Source organism: Takifugu flavidus, chromosome 12 (genome assembly GCF_003711565.1).
Source record: "Takifugu flavidus isolate HTHZ2018 chromosome 12, ASM371156v2, whole genome shotgun sequence".
NCBI lineage: Eukaryota > Metazoa > Chordata > Actinopteri > Tetraodontiformes > Tetraodontidae > Takifugu > Takifugu flavidus.
The window spans coordinates 12822641-12847892 of record NC_079531.1 but is presented as its reverse complement, the minus strand read 5'-3'; the positions used below and the strand labels follow the sequence as shown (position 1 = coordinate 12847892).

The following is a 25252-nucleotide window of genomic DNA, read 5'->3' as shown; positions in this document are numbered from 1 at the left end:
TAATCCCAGGGATCTCCAACGAGCCCTTAAACTCCTTCACCCCTATATATTTTTCTGAGGCGTCTTCGCTATTTCAGAAATCCAAGTCCACCACGTGTCTTAGATCCCGTCCCAACACACCTATTGAAGGATGTTTTACCATTGATAGGCAGTTCTATGTGGACCAGATCAATTGTTCTTTTGTGACAGGTTATGTACCCCGGTCCTACAAGGTGGCAGTGATTAAGCCGTTGCTTAAAAAAACCATCACTGGATCCTGATGTGCTAGCAAATTATAGGCCTATATCCAACCTTCCTTTTATCTCTAAATTTCTTGAGTAGGTGGTGGTGACTCAGTTACTGGAGCACCTGCAGAAAAACAGCCTGTTTGAGATGTTTTAGTCAGGCTTTGGAGCTCATCACAGCACAGAAACAGCACTTCTTAAAGTTACCAATGATCTTATAGCTTCAGATCATGGACTGCTTTCTATGTTGGTTCTGCTGGACCTCAGTGCTGCATTTGATACAGTTGATCACAGCATCCTGTTTAACAGACTGGAACATATGATTGGGATTAAAGGGACAGCACTAGACTGGTTTAGATCGTATTCATCAGATAGACACCAGTTTGCTCATGTCCATGGCGTTCCCTCTTCATACAGTAGGGTTAGTCATGGAGTTCCACAAGGTTCCGTACTTTGACCAATCCTTTTCACCTTGTACATGCTTCCCTTAGGAAACATTATTCAGCAGCATGGGATACATTTTCATTGTTATGCTGATGACACTCAGCTATATTTATCCATGCATCCAGAGGAGACAGAGCAGTTAGTGAAGCTTCAGACCCTGCTGCTTCTTAATTCAGGAAAAACTGAACCTCTCAGGGACAGATTAGATCACATTATCACTCTAGACGGTATCCCCTTAGCATCAAGTCTCTCTGTGAGGAATCTTGAAGTAACTTTTGACCAAAATCTGTCCTTTAACTCACACATTAAAATAGTCTCTCGAAGTGCCTTTTTTCACCTGAGAATCGCAAAGATCAGTAAACTACTGACGCGGCATGATGCTGAAAAGTTAGTTCATGCATTTGTTACTTCCAGGCTGGACTACTGTAATTCTTTATTATGTGTCCAAACATCTCTTTAAGAAGCCTCCAGTTGATACAAAATGCTGAAGCTAGAGTTCTGACAGGTATTGACTAAAGAGATCACAGATTGCTGGTTTGCTTGTGGTCCCCAGAGTCTTTCAAGGGAGAATGGGGGGTTGACCATTTAGCAATCAGGCCCCCATGCAGTGGAACCAGCTCCCTGTCCAGGTACGGGAGGCTGACTCCATCTCTACTTTTAAGATTAGACATAAGACCTTGCTTGAGTAGATCAGTGATGATGTTATTTCTTGCATAGTTTTTCTGCGTCTCTCCCACTCTCACTCTCTGTATCAATCTACAGGTATTGCCACCTTCATAGCTGTACGCCAGCGGTCACCAACCTTTTTAAAGCTGAGGGCTACCTTAAGATTCCCAAATGGCTTGTGGGCTACCAGCTCAAAACATAAACAAATCAAGAAATCAAAAGCATACAACATTCACACAAAAAAACAATAATCATAACTTTGTGTGTGTGTGTGGTGTGTGTGTGTGTGTGTGTGTGTGTGTTTCTATTTTTAACCTTCAGTCAGTTCAGCAACCAGGTCGGTATATCAGCCAGGCCTGCAGTGGAGATTTGGTGTTGCCATGGCAACAGTGGAAGTGTTTGACCCTCTGACCACTGTGCCAGAGTCACTGGGGTGATTCCAACAGTTCCGTAGACTTGATGGGGTTGAATGTGGGGTCACATCATCATATATGGACCTCCAGCCTCTTCATTTCCTGCAGAGTTTAACTTCTGCTCACATCAAAGAAAAAATCTGGTGAAGAAGCAGTTTTGTAGAAAAAGTTCGGATGTAACGTCTCGGCATTATGTCATGCAGGTCTCAGGGTGGAGATGAGCCTGGAGATGAGTGGAAACAGGAAGTCTTTTACCTGGACACACCGTCACATATCACTGCTGTTCCTCTCCTGCCTGGTGGCCTCTAGTAGGAAGAGCATACTGTTGAAGGAAAGCAGGAGGCGCTGTTGCTCCTCCTGGAGAAACAGGAGGGTGTTAGGCTCCTCCTGCATCTTTGGGAAGACGGTAGTCAGACGGTAAAGGCATAGCTGCCTCGACAGATCCCACAGACACAGAACCTGTAGGAGGACAGAGATCAGCTAAAGAGACAGATCTGTAAGCGGAAGACAAACACAGAAGCAGAAGATCATTCACAGCGAGATCAGGACAGCGAACAGATGAGGAGCCTTAGATGTTCCTTTGTTGCTCCTGCAGCTCAGTTACTGCAGTTACTATATGAAGATCTTCAGAGCTCCTCACTTCAGCAGATGGTGTTGGAGCAAAAAGGAGATGGAAAACAAAATGCTCTGAAAATATTTACTCTCCTCGAATAAGACAAAAGAAAGGACAAGATCTGATCGGACACACACACACACACACACACACACACACACACACCAAAGGCACACCTTATCTTTTGAGTAGCTGAACAGCTCCTGTTTGCTCTGGATGAAGCAGACTGCAGTGATGGGGTTTGTGTGTCCTCTTAGCAGGCACACCGGCTCTGACATCACACAGGGGTTCCACAACAGAACCCGGTGGTCCAGACCCGCCGTCGCTGCAACCACATTACAGTTTGCTTCAGATGTTTGCTTCAGAGAACAAGCGCAAGTGCGTTCATCCAGATGTGACCACACAGGTGTGAGGTCGGACCTGTTTGGAACCCAAAGGTTGGATTTCTCCCCACCTATCAGGTTGAGTCCACAATGGTGGTCCATGTCCCACACTCCCCTCTTTGTAGCAAAGGTTGTGAGTCGTACATTTCTGCTGTCCTCTTCCCTCCAGCCAATCACCAGACTGCTCTGTGGACAGCTGCTACAGGATGCAAAGGCGTCCATGGAGCCCAGGTAACGCACTGCAGCAGAGAGGAGGTGAAGCGGGACACATGAGTCCATCCTCATCACCTCTCCTTCAGACTGGAAGTGCAGCAATTACAGATGGCACCATGAAGCTGCATCTGCTGTGCAAGCCTGTAGCATCCACATCTGCATTTAATGAAATGTTGCTGACAGTGTTGAATTGGATGTCAGTTTTTGGATTTCAGGAGGTTATTCTGGCTGTTGGGGCCAGTCATGGGTCAGGAGATCAATCACACTGCTGGGTCGGATAATAACGTAAGATTTCATCTCCTGCTCCACGTCCTGCAAATGAAAAGTAGATTTCCAGAGTGCAGTATGACTCCTCTGCATCCCCTTCACTGACCCTCAGCCATCGTCGGCCCCCCTCCCTCTACAACAGGACAACTACAGCGTCACGTCACCGCTGCATCAAAGCAAATAGCTCTGAAGATTTTACACAAACACACAAAACATCTTAATGTACTTTATTCTCCTAGATTCTTCCCACAGATATCTCTCTTTGTCCTGCATTCCATTGTAATTTCTATGTTTCCTGGTCTCTCATCCTCCCCCTCATCCTCCTCTCTGGTGGCCGTTAGCCTGAAGCTCTGGAGGTTTGGATAACCAGCCATGTCTGATGGTACACAGCCCACTCACACCGCAGGATAGGTACCGGTAACTTCAAAAGAATAGCACCAGTGGCCCGGGGGTGCACACACACACACGCACACACGCACACACACACACACACACGGAACAAATCTTCATGTGGCCATCGCTGCTGATGTTTTGCTTCTTCTCCCTCATTTCTCTTTTCTATTTTCCAATTTGTTGTGATTGTTTATATTTATCGTTATTCCCATCTCCTTTCCTGAGATCTGATCAGTTCCAGGCATGTCCCTGTTCGGTTCCTCTGCCGAATCATTATGAAAGAACGCAGCAGCTCTGCAGATCAGCGCCACGCTGGGCCACTGCGATGGCTGAGCAGCAGGGGAAGGCAAAGCTTGGACCAGTGTGACCAGGATGACTGGAGACCATCAGACCAGAGCAAGAACAATTTGTGTTGACCGGGACACGTCATACTTCCTGATAGCCTCGTGCAGGAGTCCTCCACCAGGACCACCCTGCAGAACCCACTTCACGCTCAACACTCAGTCAACTTCTCTCCACAACTTTTTACCCATTTGGATCGGTTGTACTTCCTCACCACCCCAGTCAGCTGTTCCTTCCAGCTGTTCCTCTCCATTGGTGCTCGGTCTGCCACCCAAAAAAGTCAGAATGTTCTTAAACAATAGACGAGAAGGCAGTTCTACCAAGGTGATGTTGGAGCTGTGAAAACTTCCAAACCAGGGCCAGCTTTTTCTCACAGTCCAACAAGTGAAAACAAATTTCTGTCCTCTTGAGGAGTGTGTAATACCAGGGACCCGCCCATGTGTTCCTATGGTGCTGCTTCACACTGCAGACAACACAACACAGTTTTCCGAACTATTTCCAAGATATGGGCCTTCTCCTACTAATTCAGCTGCTCTTGGCTTCAGGCTAGCAGCAACATGCAGTGAACTATGAAGGAATACTCCAAGCTCCTCTTTAAGCCTTTGATGTTGGCTGTCATGGGTGAATGCTAATGTTTTTTGTGTACTGAACTGTTAGCATGACATGATAAAGACATAGTTGATTTTGCTGCAAGGCATGGAGACATTCCCTTCATGATTCTCCTGACTGCAAGAATGATCCTAGAGGAAGACAGGTGTCCAGCACAACTTGACAGAGATGGTTTTGGGATTAGAAGCAAATGGGAACACTTTTTCAGCAACAATAAGATGAATGGTGTCCATTGCCAGCCAAGCCACACCCAGACTCCCCATACAGGTGTACATAGAATCACAACATGAGTGACAGAGAGGTTGGATCTGTCCTTGTTTCATCAGTGAAGAGAATTCGTTTATCTTGTTAGCATCTTTTATCTTATTAGCATGTGTTATACTATATGTTTTTGTTTTATGTTACAGTTAGTTTAGAAGTTAGGGATAGTATATAATCTTTAGTAGGAATACACATAAGCAAGTCAGTTGACCCTTCTTTGACATGAATACTGCTTAGACAGTTGGAGCCAGGCAGACAGGAAATGGTAGACCCTCATCGTAAAATATGACAGCATAATTTACTGGTGATTGATAAGTTCCTGGACAGGAATAAGACCTCTGACCTGGCCATCTGAGAAGACAATGGAGAAGGACTGCACCAACACCAAATGAGGCAGTAAGAAGAAGATGAAGTCACCCAAGAAGAAGGACTAGATTGGACTGAATTAGCATCAATAATTACATATGTCTTTCTATATAAACTGGGCCAAGGGATAGTTAGGTTGTCAGACTTCATGCCCTGACAATTGACTTTGTTGTTGGTAGGGTTATGAACTGGCCCGGAGCTCTGTAATATTTGTATCTTGAATTGATTCTGTTTGCTAAATACGTTTTGAAATTGGCATTTGTTTACTTGAAGTCTTCATTTAAAGAACACGCGGATTGGCAGTGACACACGAGAGGTATTGCAATCCAACAATTTGGTGACCCCGACGTGATGAAGACAGAGAAGTCATCTGAGGCAAAGAACGGTCACTTCGGAGGACAACTGACGACAAAGGGATCCCTAATAAAAGGTAAGCAGACACCTGTTTAATCAAAGCTCTGCACATTGGCAATTTCCAAAAAATTTGTCGTCACTGTCAATTGAAGTGTCCTAGTTATAAATTCCAGATACAAATATAGAAAATATTGAAATGACTGCAGGAATTACGGTTCGAGTCCGTAAATAAGAACGGTTCGAGTCCGTTAGTAAGTGCGGTTCGAGTCCCTAAATAAGAACGGTTCGAGTCCGTTAGTAAGTGCGGTTCGAGTCCGTTAGTAAGTGCGGTTCGAGTCCGTAAATAAGTGCGGTTCAAGTCCGTAAATAAGTGCGGTTCGAGTCCGTTAGTAAGTACGGTTAGAGTCCGTAAGTACGGTTAGAGTAAACCGGAACTAGTACGAGAGGTATTGCAATCCAACAATCCAATTGCATATACAGCACTGTATATGAAAAAAATTGGGTTGGGACTCGGAGCGCAGTTGACGGGACGGACACTCCCGACGCCCGTGATTTGTGTTTTTGTGTGGGTTGGAAAAGCGCCAGAGTGAACGTGAATTAAAAGGCTCTTTGTCCTTGGGAATTAACCCCCAGAGTGAAACCGGACCAACGAAGTTTGGTCTAGAACAGGCATGGGCAAACTAAGGCCCGGGGGCCACACGCGGCCCGTTAAACGTTTTAATCCGGCCCGCCAAACTTGAAAAATTAAATGAATAAACCTGGTTAATGTTAAATTTTCACTGCAATTCTGGTGTTTTCCCACTAGAAAAAAGACAGTCAGGAGGAGAGTGATGGTGATATCCTGAAGGATAACAGAACTTTCAGTGCTTTAAAATAGAAATGGTTATTAATTTTTTTTTTGAAAGGCACATTTTATTCATTTGATTTTAAGTGTTTTAAGACTCATTCCAAAGTCAGATATTTTGTTGTAATGCTTCTCTTCATTTTCATTTGAAATTAAAGCACATGTTTTCTCCATATCCCAAGATGTGTATTTTTTCTCCAATGAGGTGAGGTTACTAAAGCACTCCATTCATCCATCTGCTCCAGGTCCGGCCCCTTTGTCAAATGTCAGAACCCATTGTGGCCCACGAATCAAAATGTTTGCCCACCCCTGGTCTAGAAGCTTGTTTCACTGAGGCATTGAGTTGACCGTTGGAGTCATTCACATTCAATCTCACTTGGGAGCATAGTTAAAGATGGAACTGGAATGTGGCAAAACGTGTTGGGATCAGGGAGAATGTTCTCCCTATCCTCGGTCTGTGGAAGAACAGTGGAAGTGGACTCTTGATCAGGTGGTGAGTGGCATGAAAGAAGAGGACAGGGAGAGAGAATTGGATGCAATAAAAAAGTTGTGGAAGGAAGCTCAGAAGCAGAAGATACTTCCCCCTCCAGAGGTGAAGGTTAATTTAGCTGAAGCATTGTGTAAGTGGGAGTCAGAAATTCACACTATATTACAGGATAATCTTGATAATCCAAAATTAGGTTTTATAGCAGCGGTGCACTATTTCAGATCTAGGGGGGTCACACGAGTGCCCAATGTAGAGAAGCCTTCATTAGAAGATCCAAACCAGACATTGACACTTAACACCACTCTTTATCCAGCATTACCTACTACCTCTTCCCCACCCCCATATCAATTGCCAGTTTTGACTATTAACAGTGGTCAGTTAGATGTGGACAGAAATGAAGAAATGCAGGAGTTACGTGAGACAGTGGGTGAACTTCGGAGACAGGTTAGAAGGATCAAACAGGGACAGGAAGAGGTTGAAGATAACTTAGGAAAAATTGAATTTAGAGAGGAAGCTCAGGTGGTTCGCCCTAAAATCTCCCAACAAACTATATTTAAAAAACAGGACAGTCAGAAATCTACATTAAATGTCTTTAAAACACTTAGCAATCAAACAAAACAAGTGAAAAGAGCTGATCCCTCAGGAGATTTGCCAGGGCTGAGCGCAGGGAGGAGAAGGCAAGATTGATTTATGGCAGTGATAAAGAGGAGAGTGAGACAGACACCCTCAAACTTCCAGCTACATTTATTGGGGAATTGGAACTTCAAGAGCCTGTTGAATTTCAGACAAAATTATATGAAAAAGACCCAGGTTTATTTTTGGAAAATTATGAATCAGAATCAGGGGAAGAGAGTGAGTGTGAGTATAGAGGTTTACCGTTGACAGGGGCCATAAACAATGAGGAGGTGAATCAAATAGGAATACACACGCGGAGTAAGGGGCCCGTTTCAGAAAGACCGCAGCTACAGGCCCCTCGGATACAGAAAAGAGGAGGACAGGAACCAGTATATGTTCCATTTGCTATCACAGATATTAATTGTTTAGTGGATAAGATGCCCCCACCCGCAGAGGGAGGCGGCAAGTGGATGTCTACCCTTTTCAGTTTAACACAGAGCATGCAGTTGGCGATGGGAGACTTTAGAGGAATTTTAGGGAGACAGGTGTCTCTCTGGGATTTGGATAAAGTTGAAATAGCAGCAGGCATTAAAGATAGACCTAATGCTGCATGTTTTGGCCCTTGTGCAACCAGGGTTGGTGAAGCTATGAGACAGATATTTCCAGTATCTCCAGGAGCAATGCAGAATTTAAGATTTAAGTGGGAGGAAAGTGAGTCGGCACATGGGTTCCTTACGAGGTGTAAAGAGGAATGGATGTGTGCCACAGTGTGCCATCCTGGCTCAGATAATCGACACACCACTTTGTTCCGTCAGGCCATAATTTTAGGACTTCCACAGTCAGTGAAAGAAGCCATGGAAGGAAATCCTGACCTTCCAGGCAGCACAGCGGAGGTCTGGGAGAGACATCTCTCTCACCACATCAACACATTTAAAGTTAAACAACAGGGAAAGAAAGAGGGGGTGATGACAGCCCAGGAACAGCTCCTAAAAATGCAGTTAGATGAGGTACGGAAAAAGCTTAATGATAAACGAAAGGAAGAGAAACAGATGGTTCAGGAGTTTCCTCGGCAGGTGCAGCCAGATCAGTTAGGTCCACAGCAAGATTTTGTACCTAGAAACCCACATTGGGTGAGTCCTAGGGGAGGCATGCGTGGGAGACGCGGTGGGCAGGGATACAGCTCGATGGGCGGGTACTTAGGCCGAGAGCAGTGTCACGCCTGTAAACGGTATGGTCATTGGCAAAGGAACTGTCCATATCGCAACTATCCGGATGTACCAGGCAGTGTTCCAACATTCGGACCTGGCCCAAACCCTCCTTTCTTCCCCCAGTCTAACAGAGGAAACAGAGGAAGGGGAAGACCTCAATATCGTGCTCCAAATCCTGAGGTTGCTCCACAAGGCCAATTCCCAGCGGGAAACTGGCACTACGATGAGTTGCAGTGATGGGGCCCAGGGGCACCCGCGGACGAGGCACTGGCAGATCCTCTCGTCCACGTGACGGTGCAGGGAAGACGACATTCTTTCTTGGTTGACTCAGGAGCCCGCTATTCCACTATCTCATGGAATTTAACACCGGAGCTGATTTCATCTGACACCGTCGAGCTTGTGGGGTTCTCAGGAAGCCCGGAGAAACTGCCGTTTTCTGTGCCATTAGTGACTCGTTTTGCTGGACAGACTGTGTTGCACCCTTTGTCATTTCACCACATTGCCCTATCAACCTGTTGGGACGAGATCTCCTGGTGAGGACAGGAGCAGCTATTCTGTGTGGAGATAAAGGTCTTGTGGTGCAATTTCCTAATGGACTGAAACTGAACTGCTGTATTTCACACCAAGGTGTGAAGGGACAAATGCTGATGAGTCCGACACCCTCTCCAGAACAGGGGGTGTGGGCGGACATTTATTGGGGAGAACTTGAGCCAGAGACCTCACCTGGTGTCGGAGTTGTGGCATTGTTTCAGAGCTGGAGGCCCTGGCTGTCGATGCTGAGTCCCTTTGCCCTGCCAGTTGATCCTTATCATGTCACCCTATTTTACAACCGTGAGAATAATGAGGTGTATTAGGATGCGTTTAGAGAAAAGTTATAAGGAAATTTCTGGATGATTACATCACCGTGTTTGTGTGTTGGGCCTGAAGGTGTGGCTGCACAGGTCGACTTTGCTGAACAGAATGAGTGGTATGAGAGACTGTAAAGGAAATGTTGTCATTTCTGGGTCTCACGAGCTATAGTAGACATTTTATTCCTACATATTCAGAAAAGACTACGCCCCTACGTGCAATGGTGAATGAACAGGGAATGCGTAATTTGACAGCTCGGTTAACATGGACAACTGAGGGAGAGAAAGCGTTCATTGCTCTTAAACAGGCACTCACGACATCTGCATGTTTTGCCATTCCGGAATATAAAGATACTTTCTTTTTGGATGTTTCTGAAGGAGAACATACAGTAAATGGTGTTCTCTTTCAGAAAAAAGGGGGTGAAAGGAAAGTATTAATGTATGCAAGTATAATGCTGGACCCCACTGAAAACAGGCAGCCACCGTGTGTAAGGCATGTAGCAGGGGTAGCAAAACTTTTACAAAAAACAGCACATTTAGTGATGGGTTACGCTCTGACAGTTCTTACAACACATAGTGTGGTATCACTGGTCAGCTCAGCAGCATTCACCATGACCTCACTTAGGCAGAAAAGGATGGACAAGATTTTAACGGCACCACACATAACATACACACATGAAGGGATCAATATGGCAGATGGTATGGGAGAGGGTGAACCACATAGATGTGAGGAGAAAGTGAAGAAAGATGAAAAAATTAGAGTAGATCTTAAGACAGAGCCGTTAAAGGATCCAGATGAAATACTATTCACAGACGGCTGTTGTTTCAGACACCCACAAGAGAGGCTGAAAGCTGCCTAGGCAATAGTTAGAAAATGGAAGTGGAAACAGGAAAGATAACAGGTAAAGAGTCAGCACAACTTGCAGAATTGAAGGCAGTTATTAGAGCATTAGAAATATCAAAGGAAAGAGAGTGACCATCTATACAGATTCAGCATATGTAGTGGGAGCAATTCACTTAGAACTTTGTCAACTTAGGCCTGACACACTGCGGGAAACCACGAATGATGCAGAGAATGTTCAATATGCACACGATTTAATGTAAAATCAACAATTCGACCACACGAGGGCAAGTTTCCAGTTGCCCCCATGGCAGGGCAAGAAAATTATAGATTTCACTGACATGATTGATAGAGTCAATGGGTTCCGATACCTCTTGGTGGCAGTGGATGCATACACTGGCTGGCCAGAGGCGGTTCCCGTAAAAGCAGAAGATGCAAAAAGTGTTATTAAATTTTTGATTAATCCGACACATGGTTTCCCTAAACAAATTAGGTCTGACAATGGAACTCATTTTAAGAATAAAGATTTACAAGAAGTAGAGAAGGCGTTAGGCGAAGGTAGAAAGAATGAATCAAACACTGAAGAGCAAAATTGGCAACATAGGTGCTCACAGTGGAATGAAATGGACACAGGCACTTCCAATAGCCTGGATGTCAGTAAGAAGCTCTGTTAGCTCCCGAACAGGATTCACCCCCTTTGAGCGCGAGAGGGGTGTTCCCTTTCCGGGACCAGGAGCAGAACATCCATAGGCCAGCCCAGCACTAAAATGAAATATAAATCTTATTTTGTTCAACTAAAAACGACTCTCTCAGTTTTCTCCCAACAGGCAACCTCTGTAACAACAGTCAGTGAGGATCCAGGAATTCCACACACAGCTGAGTGGGTTCTTCTGAGAGTCATCAAGAGAAAGTGGTCAGAGCCCAGGTGGACTGGTCCCTTTGAAGTTGCAGAGTGAACATCACATGTTAACCCTAACATACTAACATACTAACACATTAACCCTAACTCTGGTATCACTGGAATCAATGTACCCCAGCAGGTAATTCACAGAGAACGCTTGGACAGATCCGGGAACATCTAAAGAAGATGGCACCATGATTAAACTTCTATTATTCTTGATTACAGCAAAGGGAGCAGTCAATGAATTGTTTTATTGGCCTAGCTTAGGCCAAAAGGGGGATTGAAGAGAATTAGTTTATCTTGTTAGCATCTTTTATCTTATTAGCATGTGTTATACTATATGTTTTTGTTTTATGTTACAGTTAGTTTAGAAGTTAGGGATAGTATATAATCTTTAGTAGGAATACACATAAGCAAGTCAGTTGACCCTTCTTTGACATGAATACTGCTTAGACAGTTGGAGCCAGGCAGACAGGAAATGGTAGACCCTCATCGTAAAATTCATCGTAAAGTTCCTGGACAGGAATAAGACCTCTGACCTGGCCATCTGAGAAGACAATGGAGAAGGACTGCACCAACACCAAATGAGGCAGTAAGAAGAAGATGAAGTCACCCAAGAAGAAGGACTAGATTGGACTGAATTAGCATCAATAATTACATATGTCTTTCTATATAAACTGGGCCAAGGGATAGTTAGGATGTCAGACTTCATGCCCTGACAATTGACTTTGTTGTTGGTAGGGTTATGAACTGGCCCGGAGCTCTGTAATATTTGTATCTTGAATTGATTCTGTTTGCTAAATACATTTTGAAATTGGCATTTGTTTACTTGAAGTCTTCATTTAAAGAACACGCGGATTGGCAGTGACACACGAGAGGTATTGCAATCCAACATCAGGGACGATAATAAAGCTGCAAATTCCTACCTTTCCTCACCCAGGCAGACATGTGTCCCTGGTGTGTCACGGTGTAACACGAGCGATGTCGTCCTCTCCTCAGCTCATCCCAGAGGATGACAAAAGCTGAATCTGAGTCTTTCCTCAGGCTGAGCCTCTCAAACAGAGAGATGTTAGCAGAGGTAAAATACAATGCACTGACCTGAGAAAATACACAGACTGTTAGAATATAAACTTCTGCTGACCTTCACCTGCCTTTCCTGTATACAGTAAATACCTGTCCTCCAATGTCACCTATAGTGAGAACAGCCCGGTCTGTTTGTGAAGGTTCAGCCCAGTAGTCAAGACACCAGAGAGTAAACTTCAAACCCTGCAGAGAGGTATGATCATCTCTTAATGAAGAGCAACTGCAGAAGATAATCTGATGTCACACTTTAGGATGAAATGTTAAAATGGATCAGAGTTGAGCTTCTAAAAACACACTATCAGAGATGTTACCTGCAGTTTGTACTGGCAGCTGAAGTCTCGTTGAGCCAGCATGTCGTAGAAGTACACCTCCTTACTGGTGAAGGACACAGCCACCTGCGACAGTATAATAAACACATCAGAATAAAGCTGATGTTAAAGGTTTGAGGGATTAGAGAAGAACCAGACATCTGCAAAGAGAACATCCAAACCCCACAAAGAAAGTTTGACCTCACATATATGACCTTCTGGTTATGAGCTAACTGTGCTATGCTATAGCAGCACATAAGCCTAGCACAAGCTGTAGTGCCAAGGCTCCAACACCTGCCCACCAACAGCCAACATATTACATCAATAATCATTTGGTCAGACGTTTATACCAAGTAAATGCTAAAACAATGTTCACTAAACACTTACATAAGTCTCATTCAGCAAATGTGGAAGTCACCTTGTTTATGTTGGATAGCACCACCACATCAGTGACCCACAGGTCTTTGGGGGCCACTCTGCTGTTCTGCAGCTGCTGCGTGTGCAGAGGGGACATGTTCTCACCATCCCACAGAACCACAGTTCCTCCTTTACTCACAGTCAAATATTGACCTGAGGTCTGCAGGTGCAGCACCTGGACAGAGCGGAGGACAGGTCACAACTGAGGAGAGCAACTGTCCTTCAGAGTGGACGGCGCCTCTGATCTTCCTGCCATAGAGCAACGATACCAGCATGAGGCTAAATGTACCGAGTGAGTGACAGATAACAGAAGAGAGGCCGCACAACACTTAAGGATAGAACCGATGGATTCACATTAACGATAGCAGCACAGAGGGCTTTGCCCACACTTCAAGGTAAAAACATCAATGTGTAAACAAGAAAAGGTAACAAAAAACACAAAATGTACAATTTCATAAGAGAATGTTTAAAAGACACTCAGATGTTTTGTTGTATTTTTTATTTTATGTCGAACAGATCAGTGTTATTGAAGTGTTGAACTAATGCGTGATTGGTTGAGGTGGATTTTGGGATGTTTTTTTGGGGGGGAAGTGAAGAAAAATGAGAGCGGGGTTGGGGAGATGCATGGCGCAGGTGAAAAGATCAATTAGCATAAGAGGAACTATCTGTAACATCAGTATATCTTTGTTTTACAAAAAATATTGTATCCTCAACATTCTGTAAGTGATTATTGGGATGTTTATTACTGCACATGTTTTGGGTTGAAGCGTCCGTGTTAAAACATATTTGTTTTGTGCTAGCTGTAATTAGCATTCCATAGTACAGGGGGTGAACTTTTAGCCGCGGAGTGGCTTAAACAGCTATCTCTATCGGCTGGGCCTTGCCGTTTCAACACGGGACCGTGAGGATTTGCCTGTACCACCGCCATGGTGTAATTCCTAACCATCTGGAGGTAGTCGTTGAGTGCCTGTGAGCCTCCATCGTCCGTCTGCTTCTGAACGTCGAACACGGGTGCCACCTTTCATCAATGACCTGGACCAGTAAACCGCCGCTCTTTGCAACTGAACTACATCTGATGTAGCAGTTTTCTACATTTTGAAGATCGTTTGGAGTAACCCGGATTTTTCTGCAATCAGGCCTGCAACTGAGTTATTTCTTTTGTTTTTTCGGCTGTGTGTATTTGTGTATTGGATGTGGATCCACTGGGGTGAGAGAATGTAAAAGAAAAATATTTTAGTTGTTAAAATTTAATAACATAAATGGCTAAAAGTTATCTAGTTTATTCTTGAAGTGTATTTTCTTTAAAGCTGAACCTGTATTTTTCTTGTGATCAAGTTGATTGAGTGATTAAAAAAAAGATAGAGCAAAAAAGTCCATGATTTTTATCTGCATCTAATCCAGAATTGACATTTTGTTATTAATAAGTTTAGATCTAATCATTAAGATGTTAGATCAGCAGTAATGAGAACTCTCTCTTGCGTCTGGACTGAGGTCAGGCAGCAATACCTTAAACTTTGACAGTCACATTGTATCATTGTTGGGGTGGAGAAATTAAAGTGTTGAGCCATCACTTTAGCTACAGCAGATGGCAATATTCCTGGACTCCTCATTTACATATTAATTAATGGATGTTAGACTTAAAATAGTCCAGAGTCATTTATCTGCAGAGGTGTGAAGGTTTGATGGGTGAAACCTAGCAAGACTATCTCTCTAAGTTTAAAAATAAGCCCGTCAGCAGAGCTCCAAACCTGTTTCTGATAACTTCCTGCAGGAGCACAATTCTCCATTACCTTTTGAACAGGGTCTCGATGTGGACAGGGCACCTCTTGTGGTGGCTTCCAAGAAGGAATGCTTCTGATCCTGCTGTTCTTTATTTTATCTGACAACTGGAGCAGCAGGAAGGAGCACAGGCCTCCCCAGGTGATACACACATCCTCCTTCAGGGGGTGAGTGCAGCGATGACCTTCTTGACAGGCAACCACACTGTCAAAGAGGAGGCTGTACTGCTGCCTGGAGCCACGGCCGACTGACGGCCAAGCCAGCCCAATGAACTCAGCTCTGGACAAGGAGCATGCCGCACCGGAGGGGTCCTGTGTCCAGATCATCACATCACAATCACACATGTGTCATGATTGCAGATTACATCACAAATAGCAGCACATGTGCGCTCATTTCTGATCAGAAGTATCACAACGGAGAACTTTTGGCTCCACTCTTACATGTCCTCCAGGTTCTTACAGGTCGGGGCCCTAACCTCAGCCCCACTAATGGTGATGTAGCTTGAAACGGTGGCTCTCTGTGACTGGAACTGGCCCCCACTGACTAAAGCTTCTCTGAGAGTGTGGGCAGTTACATTTATTGATTGGTGTGTGCACCATGACAACCATGAAGGAACTGTGAGAGCTGTGAGAAAGGTCCAACTGAGGTGACATGCATGAAGCCATTTAAAGTTCTTCTGTATTTGGAAAATGTTGCCATGTGAATCAACCTTGAAGAGGCCTTGCAGTTTTCTGTAGTCTTCAGTGTCCATCCTGCTCTCCAGCTGCATCACCTCCATCCTTGTTCCCATGGTTACACTTGAGACACATCAATCAGGCACCTTCAAGAAAAGGAAGGTAAAGGACATGTGAGGAAGTCTGTATTCAAGGTCAGCATAATAACACGTTTTTTCAGGCGTTACATGAGGAAACAGAATGTCCCCAGTTGGACTAATCCCTCAGTAATGTTTTTCAGACCTGGTTGTCATTTCAGCGTAACCACACAAGAGTTACAGAAGCAACTCTCTTGGCTATTATATTAACAAGTCGGTGGTTAGCAGCACTTTCTGCTTTTACCTTCCACAGTGGTGAATTCAGCCCAAATGATCCCAGAACAACAGCTCCAGAAGACAGAGGTGTCAAAGCCGGTGCTGCCGCCTGCGTTCTGTCAGAAATCCAAATTTCAGGTAGATGACAGCCTTGAGGGAGGAGGTGTGAGGGTGGCAGAAAGGTGCAACCAACCACTTGACACTTAAGGGGAAGTAGCATCAAAGTGAGCAGAGATTTCAATGACAGGTTCGGTAATGAGTGGAAAGTTCTCGTTTCTAACAGTGATTAACTGGAGCGCCCCTCCCCCACCACCACGGTTTATCCACCTCTCTATTTATGACTACATCTCCAGCAACACATCCTTTCACACTACACCAAGAACAAAAAAGCAATAGTAAATAAGAAAGCTGATGTTCTGTTTATGGGAGCAGTCCCTAATCATCAGTTGCATCCTAATTGGTGCTGTGGTGGTCAGCTGGCCTGGAGCTTCATGGCATCAGACCCATCAGCCATGTTTCTGTCTTCAACTCTTCATCAAGAGGATTTGTTGAGAAAGAAACCTTTAGATTTATGATTTAGTCTTATTATATGGTGAGAAGCTCAATCACTCAGGAGGACCTCGGAGTAGAGCCGCTGCTCATTCATGTCGAGATGACTGAGCTGCGGTGGCTCTGTTTGGATGCCCCTGGATGCCTCCCTATGGAGGTTTTCTAGGCATGTCCCACTGGGAGGAGGCCCCAAGGTAGATCCAGAAGACACTGGACAGACTATGTCTCAGGCGTGGTATTGCCTCAGAATACTCCCGGAAGAGCTGGAGGAAGTGTCTGCTGAGAGGGAAATCTGGGCATCACTGCTTAGGCTGCTGCCCCTGTGACCCATTTCCGAATAAAGCGGAAGAAGACAAGAAGAGACAAGACGAGGCCACGCACATCCTGGTCTACCTTCACCAGCATCACTGCACTGTTTTTGATGCACCATCGTCAAGACCACGGCTGGTCTTGACAAAATAAACCCGTGTTCCTCAGGTCCCAGCTCTGATACACAGCTACTGTCCCGAAAGTGTCCAACACCTCTGGGTGCGCGCACACACACACATACACACACACACACACACACACACAAAGGCAGGGTCAAACTTACCAATTTTTCCTTTTGGTCCTCAGTGGGGGTCAGAGTAAACTGCCCTGGACTTCCTGGTGCTCTGAGGTGTTGAAACACCATTAAATGTATGACATTTAAAATAAATCCTCTGTCTCTGGTGGCTGACATGCTCTTGGCTCATGCTCAGCAGGAGATTCAGCTGATTGCAGGAGCCCCCACAATTTGTGTCCAGAGATTGTCCAAGGCAGCGATGGCTGAAAGGCAATCAACAACTGAAGGAACATGCAACCCCCAGAGAGAATTAACTAACTGCCCCCAGAAGCCCAGCCAGAGTAGAGACCACACAATACTTTTCTTTCAGGATCTCTCCCTTTCAGAGAAGTTTCCCAGCAACGAAATCGTCGTTGTGGTTTTGAGTCTGGGCCTTATTTTGTGTGTGTGTGCGTGTGTGTGTGTGTGTGTGTACTCCCTCTCTTCACAAAGAGAAAATAATCCATGTGAGGTGCAATTCCAGTGCACAAACACAATCACACCATAGTTACATCAACACAACTTTGGAATCCTACTGCAGGGAAACTGCATCGCCCACACACACACACACTTACACGTGCATGCATGCACGCACACACACACGCAGACACACACGAACAAAACACTGCCGAAAAAACACACCTGCAGTGGTTTACGGTGACAGTCACTACATTAGAAAATCACTACACTACAAAACACACAGAACAAATCAGGACAAGAACCACGTCTGGCTCTAATGTGAATAGATTTCCACACACACAACCACACACACACACACCTCCCTCTCCCTCCTACCTGACCACAACCAATCACTGTGTGTGATTTTAATGGGCTAGAACTGTGAATTAGCTGATATCTGTGGTGGTCAACGGTGACAGGATCAGTAAATTAGGTCTCAGCAATTTCAATAAGAAAGCTTTAAAAATTAGGACTATCAAAAATTGGATTACAGTGAAGCAGAGCCAGGACAGAGACCAAAATAGCCCACCACAAATCCAGCGTGGAGAATCTGCTATTATACAGGGAGAAGAATGAAGTGCTGAAATGTGAGGAGGGAAATTGGTATGGATCTTAATACTGGAGACGAAAGAGGTGCAGGCGAGAGAAAGAGAAGGCCAGAGAAGGCAACTCAGCCAGCAAACTTTTCTCCAACAATGCAGATCTGAGGAGACCTACTTTTGAAAATCTCCCCTTGAAAAAATGAGTTTTTTTTCCCTTAGAAATACAAATACTTCTGGAGTTCTGGGGGAGTTTCAGCTCTGTTGAAACATTCCTTGTGTTTGTTCTTCAGTTGTGCCAGTGGAGAAGAGACAAAGAGAGAAAACTGATGCACAGATCAGAAATAAAAGGCTCCTGATCGATTCACAGCTCTTCCTGACCTGCCAGGATGCAGTGTCTCAGGGAGGGTAGATGGATCTCTGATGGAATGTCTGATGAAATCAGCGCTTCAATCAGCGCTGCCCTCCACAGACCTCTGACCCCATCTGATCAGGCAGCGTCTGTTGACAGCAGCCGATCACGGTGGTCACAGATCCAGAGCAGCGTTTACAAAACCTTCACTAATGTGGTTACATATTCATCAACTTTTCTCAGACCTTTCTGCCAATTACCAAACTTTTAAGGATCTGGGAAATAATCACATTGTTCCTAAACTTATTCTGAACTACAGATTCCTGAACAAAGAGGAGAAAATATAAAAGAATGAAGAAATATCGACGAGAGAATCTGATAAAAGAACAACATAAAAGAGAGTCTCAAATCTCTCACAATTACTGTCAACCCGCTTTGCTTTGAAGCTCCGACTACCTGACCGGCTCAGACGCTACAGGATTATAGATTACAGCAAATTAATGAAATTACAAGTCCCACGTGTGTGTGTGTGCACTGCTGTGGTGGGTGAGCATGATTGTGTTCACAAACATCTTTATCACTTGGCAACAACAGTGACAGGGACAAGGGCACGCATGTGAGATGTAAAGCAGAAAACCATGGAAGCAAGGTCTGATCCAGGAAAGACTTTGATCTGTCAGGCTTCAAAGGATAGAAACACACGTGTAGTCAAAGGAAACAGGTCAAAGAAATGATTCAGGAAAGGTGGATCTGCTGGATGTTGGGCCTCCGATCACATGTGAACCTTTGAGGCTTACAGCAGTGACAGTTTGTGTGCATGTGTGCCTAATAAACTGTATGTGGTGTTGTGTGAAGGAATGTGAGAACAGAAACCCAGTAGAAGGAGAAAATTCTGTCTGACCCATGTTATCAGTGAACAAGGAACTTTTCACTATGAATTATTTCTACTGATGGATTTAGGTGAAGAATAATGAAGGTTCCACTTAGATTTGAACTCTGATCTCGGAGGTCTGGAGCGCATGGAGCCAGTAGAGAAGGTTAGGGTTAGAAAGTCAGTGGATGTGAAGAAGAGCAGCCGAGTTTATTTAGGACAGGGGTGGGGAACCTCCGGCCTCCGGGCCGTATACGGCCTACGAGACCATTTCTACCGGCCCGCAACGCAATAAGATTTTAGATTTTATATGTGCACTTATACAGTGGGACCGTTCGCTAAACTCTGCGAGCTGCGAGTAGCAGCGGTAGCGTATTTTTGCCTTTCGTATCGTGAAATTTCTTTCGTAACAAGATGAAATATTTTCCCGTTTTCTGAGATAAAACAAACGGTTATGTTATGTCCGAGTCAAGGTCAGGGTCAGTGAACACAGCATGTGATGTACGTAGTGGGCTGGACTGATTGACACGGACGAATAATGCCTAGCGAAACACGCTAAACTCTATGAGTTGAAAGGACAGATGAGTTTGGATAAAATTAACGCTCTTCGCCGGAGTTTGGAGGCTCAACAAGCAGCTTTCACACGACCATGTACCGAATATTACGCGTGCAAGTTTTGTGGTGAGTGAATTAATAGCCACGAAGCTGAAACCTCACGCCGAAGGAGAGTTCGTGAACGTGCCTCGTAGCCGCCGCTGAGGCGCTCGCGCCGGACAAAGTAAAATTGTTTCAAAGCGTGAATTTGTTTTCGTGAATAACTACTGAACTAAGACATATATTGTTATGATTCCAGTGGCTAACGGTATGTTTTTATGGTCAAGGAATCTAAATATGTAGTCAAAGTATATGTGGGACTAATATTTATGGTGGAAATCACAATATGCCAGGAATTGTTGCGCTTGGCGGAGGTCTATGCTCTCCGAGTGCTTTCTAGTTGTTGTTATTTTTATTGTCTATCTTTCTTCATTTATTTTCTTGATTATCTTGTTGTATTGCAGTTTTTGTGAGTAGAGGCCTCGAACAGGCCCTTACGGGTCTCTTGCCTCAACTCTGCACCTCTTTTTATTGTTTTGTATGATCATGAAAACATATTTTACTTGTCATTTTATTCTATTTTTTTGGTGATTTTATATGCATGTGTGCTAAATAAATAATTCAAACTCAAATGCAGCAATCATGAGACTTAGTAACACAGTGGTTATAGACTTTTTTTTTTTTTTGCATCCCTAGGTATGTGTTCATAATAGTATGGCCCTCGGAGGACTTTATAAAAATTGAAATGGCCCTCGATATGAAAAGGGTTCCCCACCCCTGATTTAGGATATTGGATGTGGCTCCGTAAAGAAAACTGTTGCAGTAATCAATTCTGGATGTGCTAAAGTTGTGGATCAAAGTTTTGGCAGCAGAAAAGGGGAGTAATGAGCGGAAGCAAGCTCTGATTTTTAGATGGAAACCAGCAGGTCTAGTGATTTTATTGATGTGATGTTTGAAGGAGAGTTATAATTGGTGAGGCTGAAATTGTGAGTGGTTTTGTTGTGAGGGATTTGTCACAATTTAATTTGAGAAAGTTTGATTGCATCAATTATTTAATTGCTGTGTGACCGTCAGTGCAGCATGAGATGCAGTTGTGATGATTCGGTGGAAGTCATCAACATAATTCAGATTCAGATTCAGATTCAGATTTATTTATTGCCATTGTTCATTTAGTACACAGTATTACACAAGCTAGGAATTTGTCTCGGTGTGACGCTGCAACATTCAACATAGAGAAGACAATAAACACTAAAATAAGATAAATAAAATAAGACATATATATATACTGTATATAAATAGTAAGGAATAGGTAATGTGTATTCCTATAATGTGCAAGAGCAGCAGTTAAGTTAAAGTTAGAAGTCCACAGTGCAGGTCAATGCAAAAGTAGTGTATTGTTCATGAGTCTGACTGGCTGCAGTACATGGTGCTTAAGTGATAAGTCACTTGGTGTTCAGCAGCCTGATGGCAGAGGGGAAGAAGCTGTTCATGTAGCGGGAGGTTTTGGTCCGAATGGACCGTAGTCTCCTGCCTGAGGGGAGGGGGGAAAACAGTCCATGACCAGGGTGGGAAGGGTCGGCCGTGATCCGACCTGCACACCTCCGGGTCCTGGAGATATACAGGTTCTGGATGGATGGAAGCCTGCAGCCGATCACTTTCTCGGCAGCGTGCACAATGCGCTGCAGCCTCAGTCTGTCCCTGACAGTGGCGCCAGCATACCACACGGTGATGGAGGAGGTGAGGATGGACTCGATGATGGCCGTATAAAACTGCGCCAACATCCTGGGAGGCAGTTTGAGCTTCCTCAGCTGCCGTAGGAAGAACATCCTTTGCTGGGCCTTCTTGATGAGGGAGCTGATGGTTGGCTCCCACTTAAGGTCCCGGGTGATGGTGGTGCCCAGGAAGCGGAAGGAGTCCACAATGGTGATGGGGGAGTCCATGAGGGCAAGGGGGGCAAAGGGGCTGTGACTTTCCTGAAGTCCACAATCATCTCCACTGTTTTCTGAGCGTTCAGCTGCAGGTTGTTGTGTCCGCACCAGGACACCAGTCGAGCCACCTCCCTCCTGTAGGCAGTCTCGTCGCCATCAGAGATGAGCCCGATGAGGGTGGTGTCATCCGCAAACTTGATCAGCTTGACAGACCGGTGGCTTTAGGTGCAGCAGTTTGTGTACAGGGAGAAGAGCAGGGGGGAAAGTACACAGCCCTGGGGTGATCCAGTGCTGATGGTGATAGAGTCCGAGACAGTCTTCCCCAGCCGCACATACTGCCTCCGATCCGTCAGGAAGTGAGTGATCCACCTGCAGAGGGAGTCAGGCACACTAAGCTGGGACAGCTTGTCCTGTAACAGGTGCTGCAAGATGGAGTGAAGGGCCAGGTTGACCGCGTCGTCCACAGATCTGTTAGCTCTGTAGGCGAACTGCAGTGGATCCAGGAGGGGGGTGGTGATGGACTTGAGGTGTGGCAGGATCAAGTCAAGTAATGGAAGTAGGTAAAGGGTTTAACCTCAATCCTAACCCTGGAGACCATAAATGATGGATGATGTTGGAAAGGAGGAGTGTGTAGAAGATGAACAGGATTGGCCACTCATCTCCGCCACTGAAACCTGGTAAAAACTGGTTCTCCTAGGTCAGAGCATGGTGTAGGCCTTTTCATACAGAAACCAACTTACCTTAGTCAAGCCCATCACCAGGAGAGGAGCAGCTGGGCAGTTAGTAGGGATGCACAACTCCCAGAGCAGCAGTGCAGACAGAGTGGAAATTTCCTGTTAAGCTACCAGCAGGGAGTGTGGCTGGATGTTGTATTTTGCCCAAAAACAGACAGCCAGGCTCTCCAGGTAGTTAGTCCTACCTAAAACCTAGAACTTAGTTTGATGACTATAGGATCTTATTCCTGTAGGTTGACTCATCTCCATGAAAAATGTGGCATCATTGGCAAATTGTAATGTTGTGAGTAGCTGCCATTAGTGTGTAGGGTATGTAGCAGTGGTGAATCATGAGCGTGCCTTCATGTGGGATCCCAGATGAAGGCAACATCTACTTCTGGTAGGACAGAAAACCCAGTTCATCTGCAGCCCTTGAGCACTGGACAGGCGGTGGGTATCTCCTCAGCTGTTGTCAATTCACTTTGGGAGCTAATTTTCACACCAAATTAAAGATGCTTAAACCTGTTCTAAAATAGCTTCATGTCAGTGTTGCGGATTTTGAGGCCAACACAAACATTAAGATTAAGATTAAGGTTAAAATGTACTTTATTCATCCCCGTGGGGAGATTGAATTATAGTAGCAACCTAAGCAAATGCATATATACAGCATATATTATAAGCATATATATATATATAATATATATACATAATATATATATACATATTATAAGCATAAGTCTTCAAGAGAAGAAACCCAGTCCAGTTGACAGAGAAAACCACCTTGGATACAATGACCTGGATGACTGAGAATTTACACAGACATTATAAGCATTATAAGCATATATACATAAATATAGAATAAAATAGAAATAAAATTACAACATGAACATTACACAGTTATTGTTATTGGCTGGGTTTGGATGAGTTATACAGTCTGATGGCGGACGGCAGGAATGACTTCCTGTACCGTTCCTTAGAGCAGCGAGGCTGCAGGAGTCTGCTGCTGAAGCTGCTTCTCAGTTTGTCCACTGTGTTATGGAGGGGGTGGGAGGGACTGTCCATGATTGTCCGCAGTTTCAACACCATCTTGTCCCTCATCACCTCGTCCAAGTTATGAAGTCTACAGCCAACAACAGACCCTGCCTTTTTAATGAGTTTATTAAGTCTGTTGGCATCCTTTGCTTTAATGCCTGCACCCCAGCACACTGCAGCAAAGAAGATGGTGCTAGCCATGACAGACTGGTAGAACATGTGGAGCATCCTGCTGCAAACACTGAAGGACCTGAGTCTCCTGAGGAAATAGAGTCTACTCATGGCCTTCTTGTAAACAGCATCGGTGTTTGTGGACCACTCCAGTTTATTGTCCAACTGAACACCCAGGAACCTGTAAGATGATACTATTTCCACATCTTTCCCACTAATGCAGACTGGGGAGGGAGGGGACTTGCTTTTTCTGAAATCCACCACCATCTCCTTCATCTTGGTCACGTTGAGCTGCAGAAGGTTCTCCCTGCTCCACCTGACAAAACTCTCCACAAGGTCCCTGTATTCATCCTCCTGTCCATTCTCCACACACTATGACTGTGTCATCTGAGTACTTCTGGAGATGACATGTCTCAGAGTGGTACTGGAAGTCAGCTGTGTAGGTGGTGAACAGAAAGGGGGAGAGCACAGTTCCTTGAGGAGCTCCTGTGTTGCTCATCAGGGGGTCGGACACACAGCTCCGCAGTCTCACAAACTGTGGCCGACCTGTCAGGTAGTCCTCGATCCAAGAAACAAGGGGAGCATCCATCTGCATCTTCTCCAACTTAGCCCTCAGCAGTCTTGGCTGGATGGTGTTGAAGGCAGAAGAGAAGTCGAAGAACATGACCCGCACTGTGGTGTTTAGTCTGTCCAAGGAGGAGTAAGCCCTCTGTAGCAGGTATATCACTGCGTCATCAACCCCCACCTTGGGCTGATAGGCAAACTGCAGAGGGTCCTGAAAGGGGCTCACCAGAGGTCTGAGGTGTGACAGCACCAGCCGCTCCATGACCTTCATAATGCGGGAGGTCAGTGCTATTGGCCTGTAGTCACTCGGTGCCACAGGATGGGTCTTCTTCGGCACCGGGACCAGGCAGGATGTCTTCCAAAGCACTGGGATCCTCTGAAGATGAAGGCTCTGGTTGAACAGGTGCTGCAGTATTCCACACAGCTGCCTGGAGTAGCTCTTCAGCACTCGTGGGCTGATGCCGTCCGGTCCGGCAGCCTTTCTCTGGTTGAGCCTCTCTAGCTCTCTCCTCACCTGGCCAGACGTGAAGGATAGTCCTGTCGGGGGGATGGGTGACATGTTGGAATCCATGTAGGGTGTCAGCAGGGGGGAGGGGGAAGAAGTTGGCAGAGGTGTTAGGTGCTCTGGAGGTGTGAAGGAATGTGAGAACAGAAACCCAGTAGAAGGAGAAAATTCTGTCTGACCCATGTTATCAGTGAACAAGGAACTTTTCACTATGAATTATTTCTACTGATGGATTTAGGTGAAGAATAATGAAGGTTCCACTTAGATTTGAACTCTGATCTCGGAGGTCTGGAGCGCATGGAGCCAGTAGAGAAGGTTAGGGTTAGAAAGTCAGTGGATGTGAAGAAGAGCAGCCGAGTTTATTTAGGATATTGGATGTGGCTCCGTAAAGAAAACTGTTGCAGTAATCAATTCTGGATGTGCTAAAGTTGTGGATCAAAGTTTTGGCAGCAGAAAAGGGGAGTAATGAGCGGAAGCAAGCTCTGA

At 45.0% G+C, this 25252-nt stretch overlaps 1 protein-coding gene across 9 annotated transcripts; it reads right to left on the bottom strand.

Moving 5' to 3' along the window:
• Positions 1–1088: 1088 nt before the first annotated feature.
• Positions 1089–17414, bottom strand: LOC130535471 (uncharacterized WD repeat-containing protein alr3466-like). Of its 9 annotated transcripts, none has more exons than XM_057050541.1 (11): positions 17048–17414; positions 15935–16108; positions 15589–15699; positions 14891–15190; positions 13102–13275; positions 12687–12770; positions 12466–12558; positions 12219–12390; positions 2537–2685; positions 2009–2104; positions 1089–1862 (listed from the first exon to the last, which is right to left on the bottom strand). In XM_057050541.1, the coding sequence occupies exons 3-10, from the start codon at positions 15667–15669 to the stop codon at positions 2015–2017; spliced, it is 1143 nt and encodes a 380-aa protein (XP_056906521.1). In that variant the 5' UTR covers positions 15670–15699; positions 15935–16108; positions 17048–17414; the 3' UTR covers positions 1089–1862; positions 2009–2014. The 9 variants fall into 9 exon arrangements, 8 of the variants coding, with proteins under 8 accessions (XP_056906521.1, XP_056906519.1, XP_056906517.1 ...); XM_057050539.1 differs by having other exon boundaries at positions 1089–2206; positions 13102–13176; positions 13240–13275; positions 17048–17409; XM_057050537.1 differs by having other exon boundaries at positions 2009–2206; positions 17048–17408.
• Positions 17415–25252: the final 7838 nt, after the last annotated feature.

Coding starts and splice junctions, on each gene's coding strand:
- LOC130535471 (XM_057050537.1), bottom strand. CDS start 15,669: ATGGGAACAAGGATGGAGGTGATGCAGCTGGAGAGCAGGATGGACACT. Junction 12,391..12,465: donor TAGGTGACATTGGAGGACAG/GTATTTACTGTA, acceptor GTATTTTCTCAG/GTCAGTGCATTGTATTTTAC. Junction 2,207..2,536: donor TCAGCTACTCAAAAGATAAG/GTGTGCCTTTGG, acceptor GTCCTCCTACAG/GTTCTGTGTCTGTGGGATCT.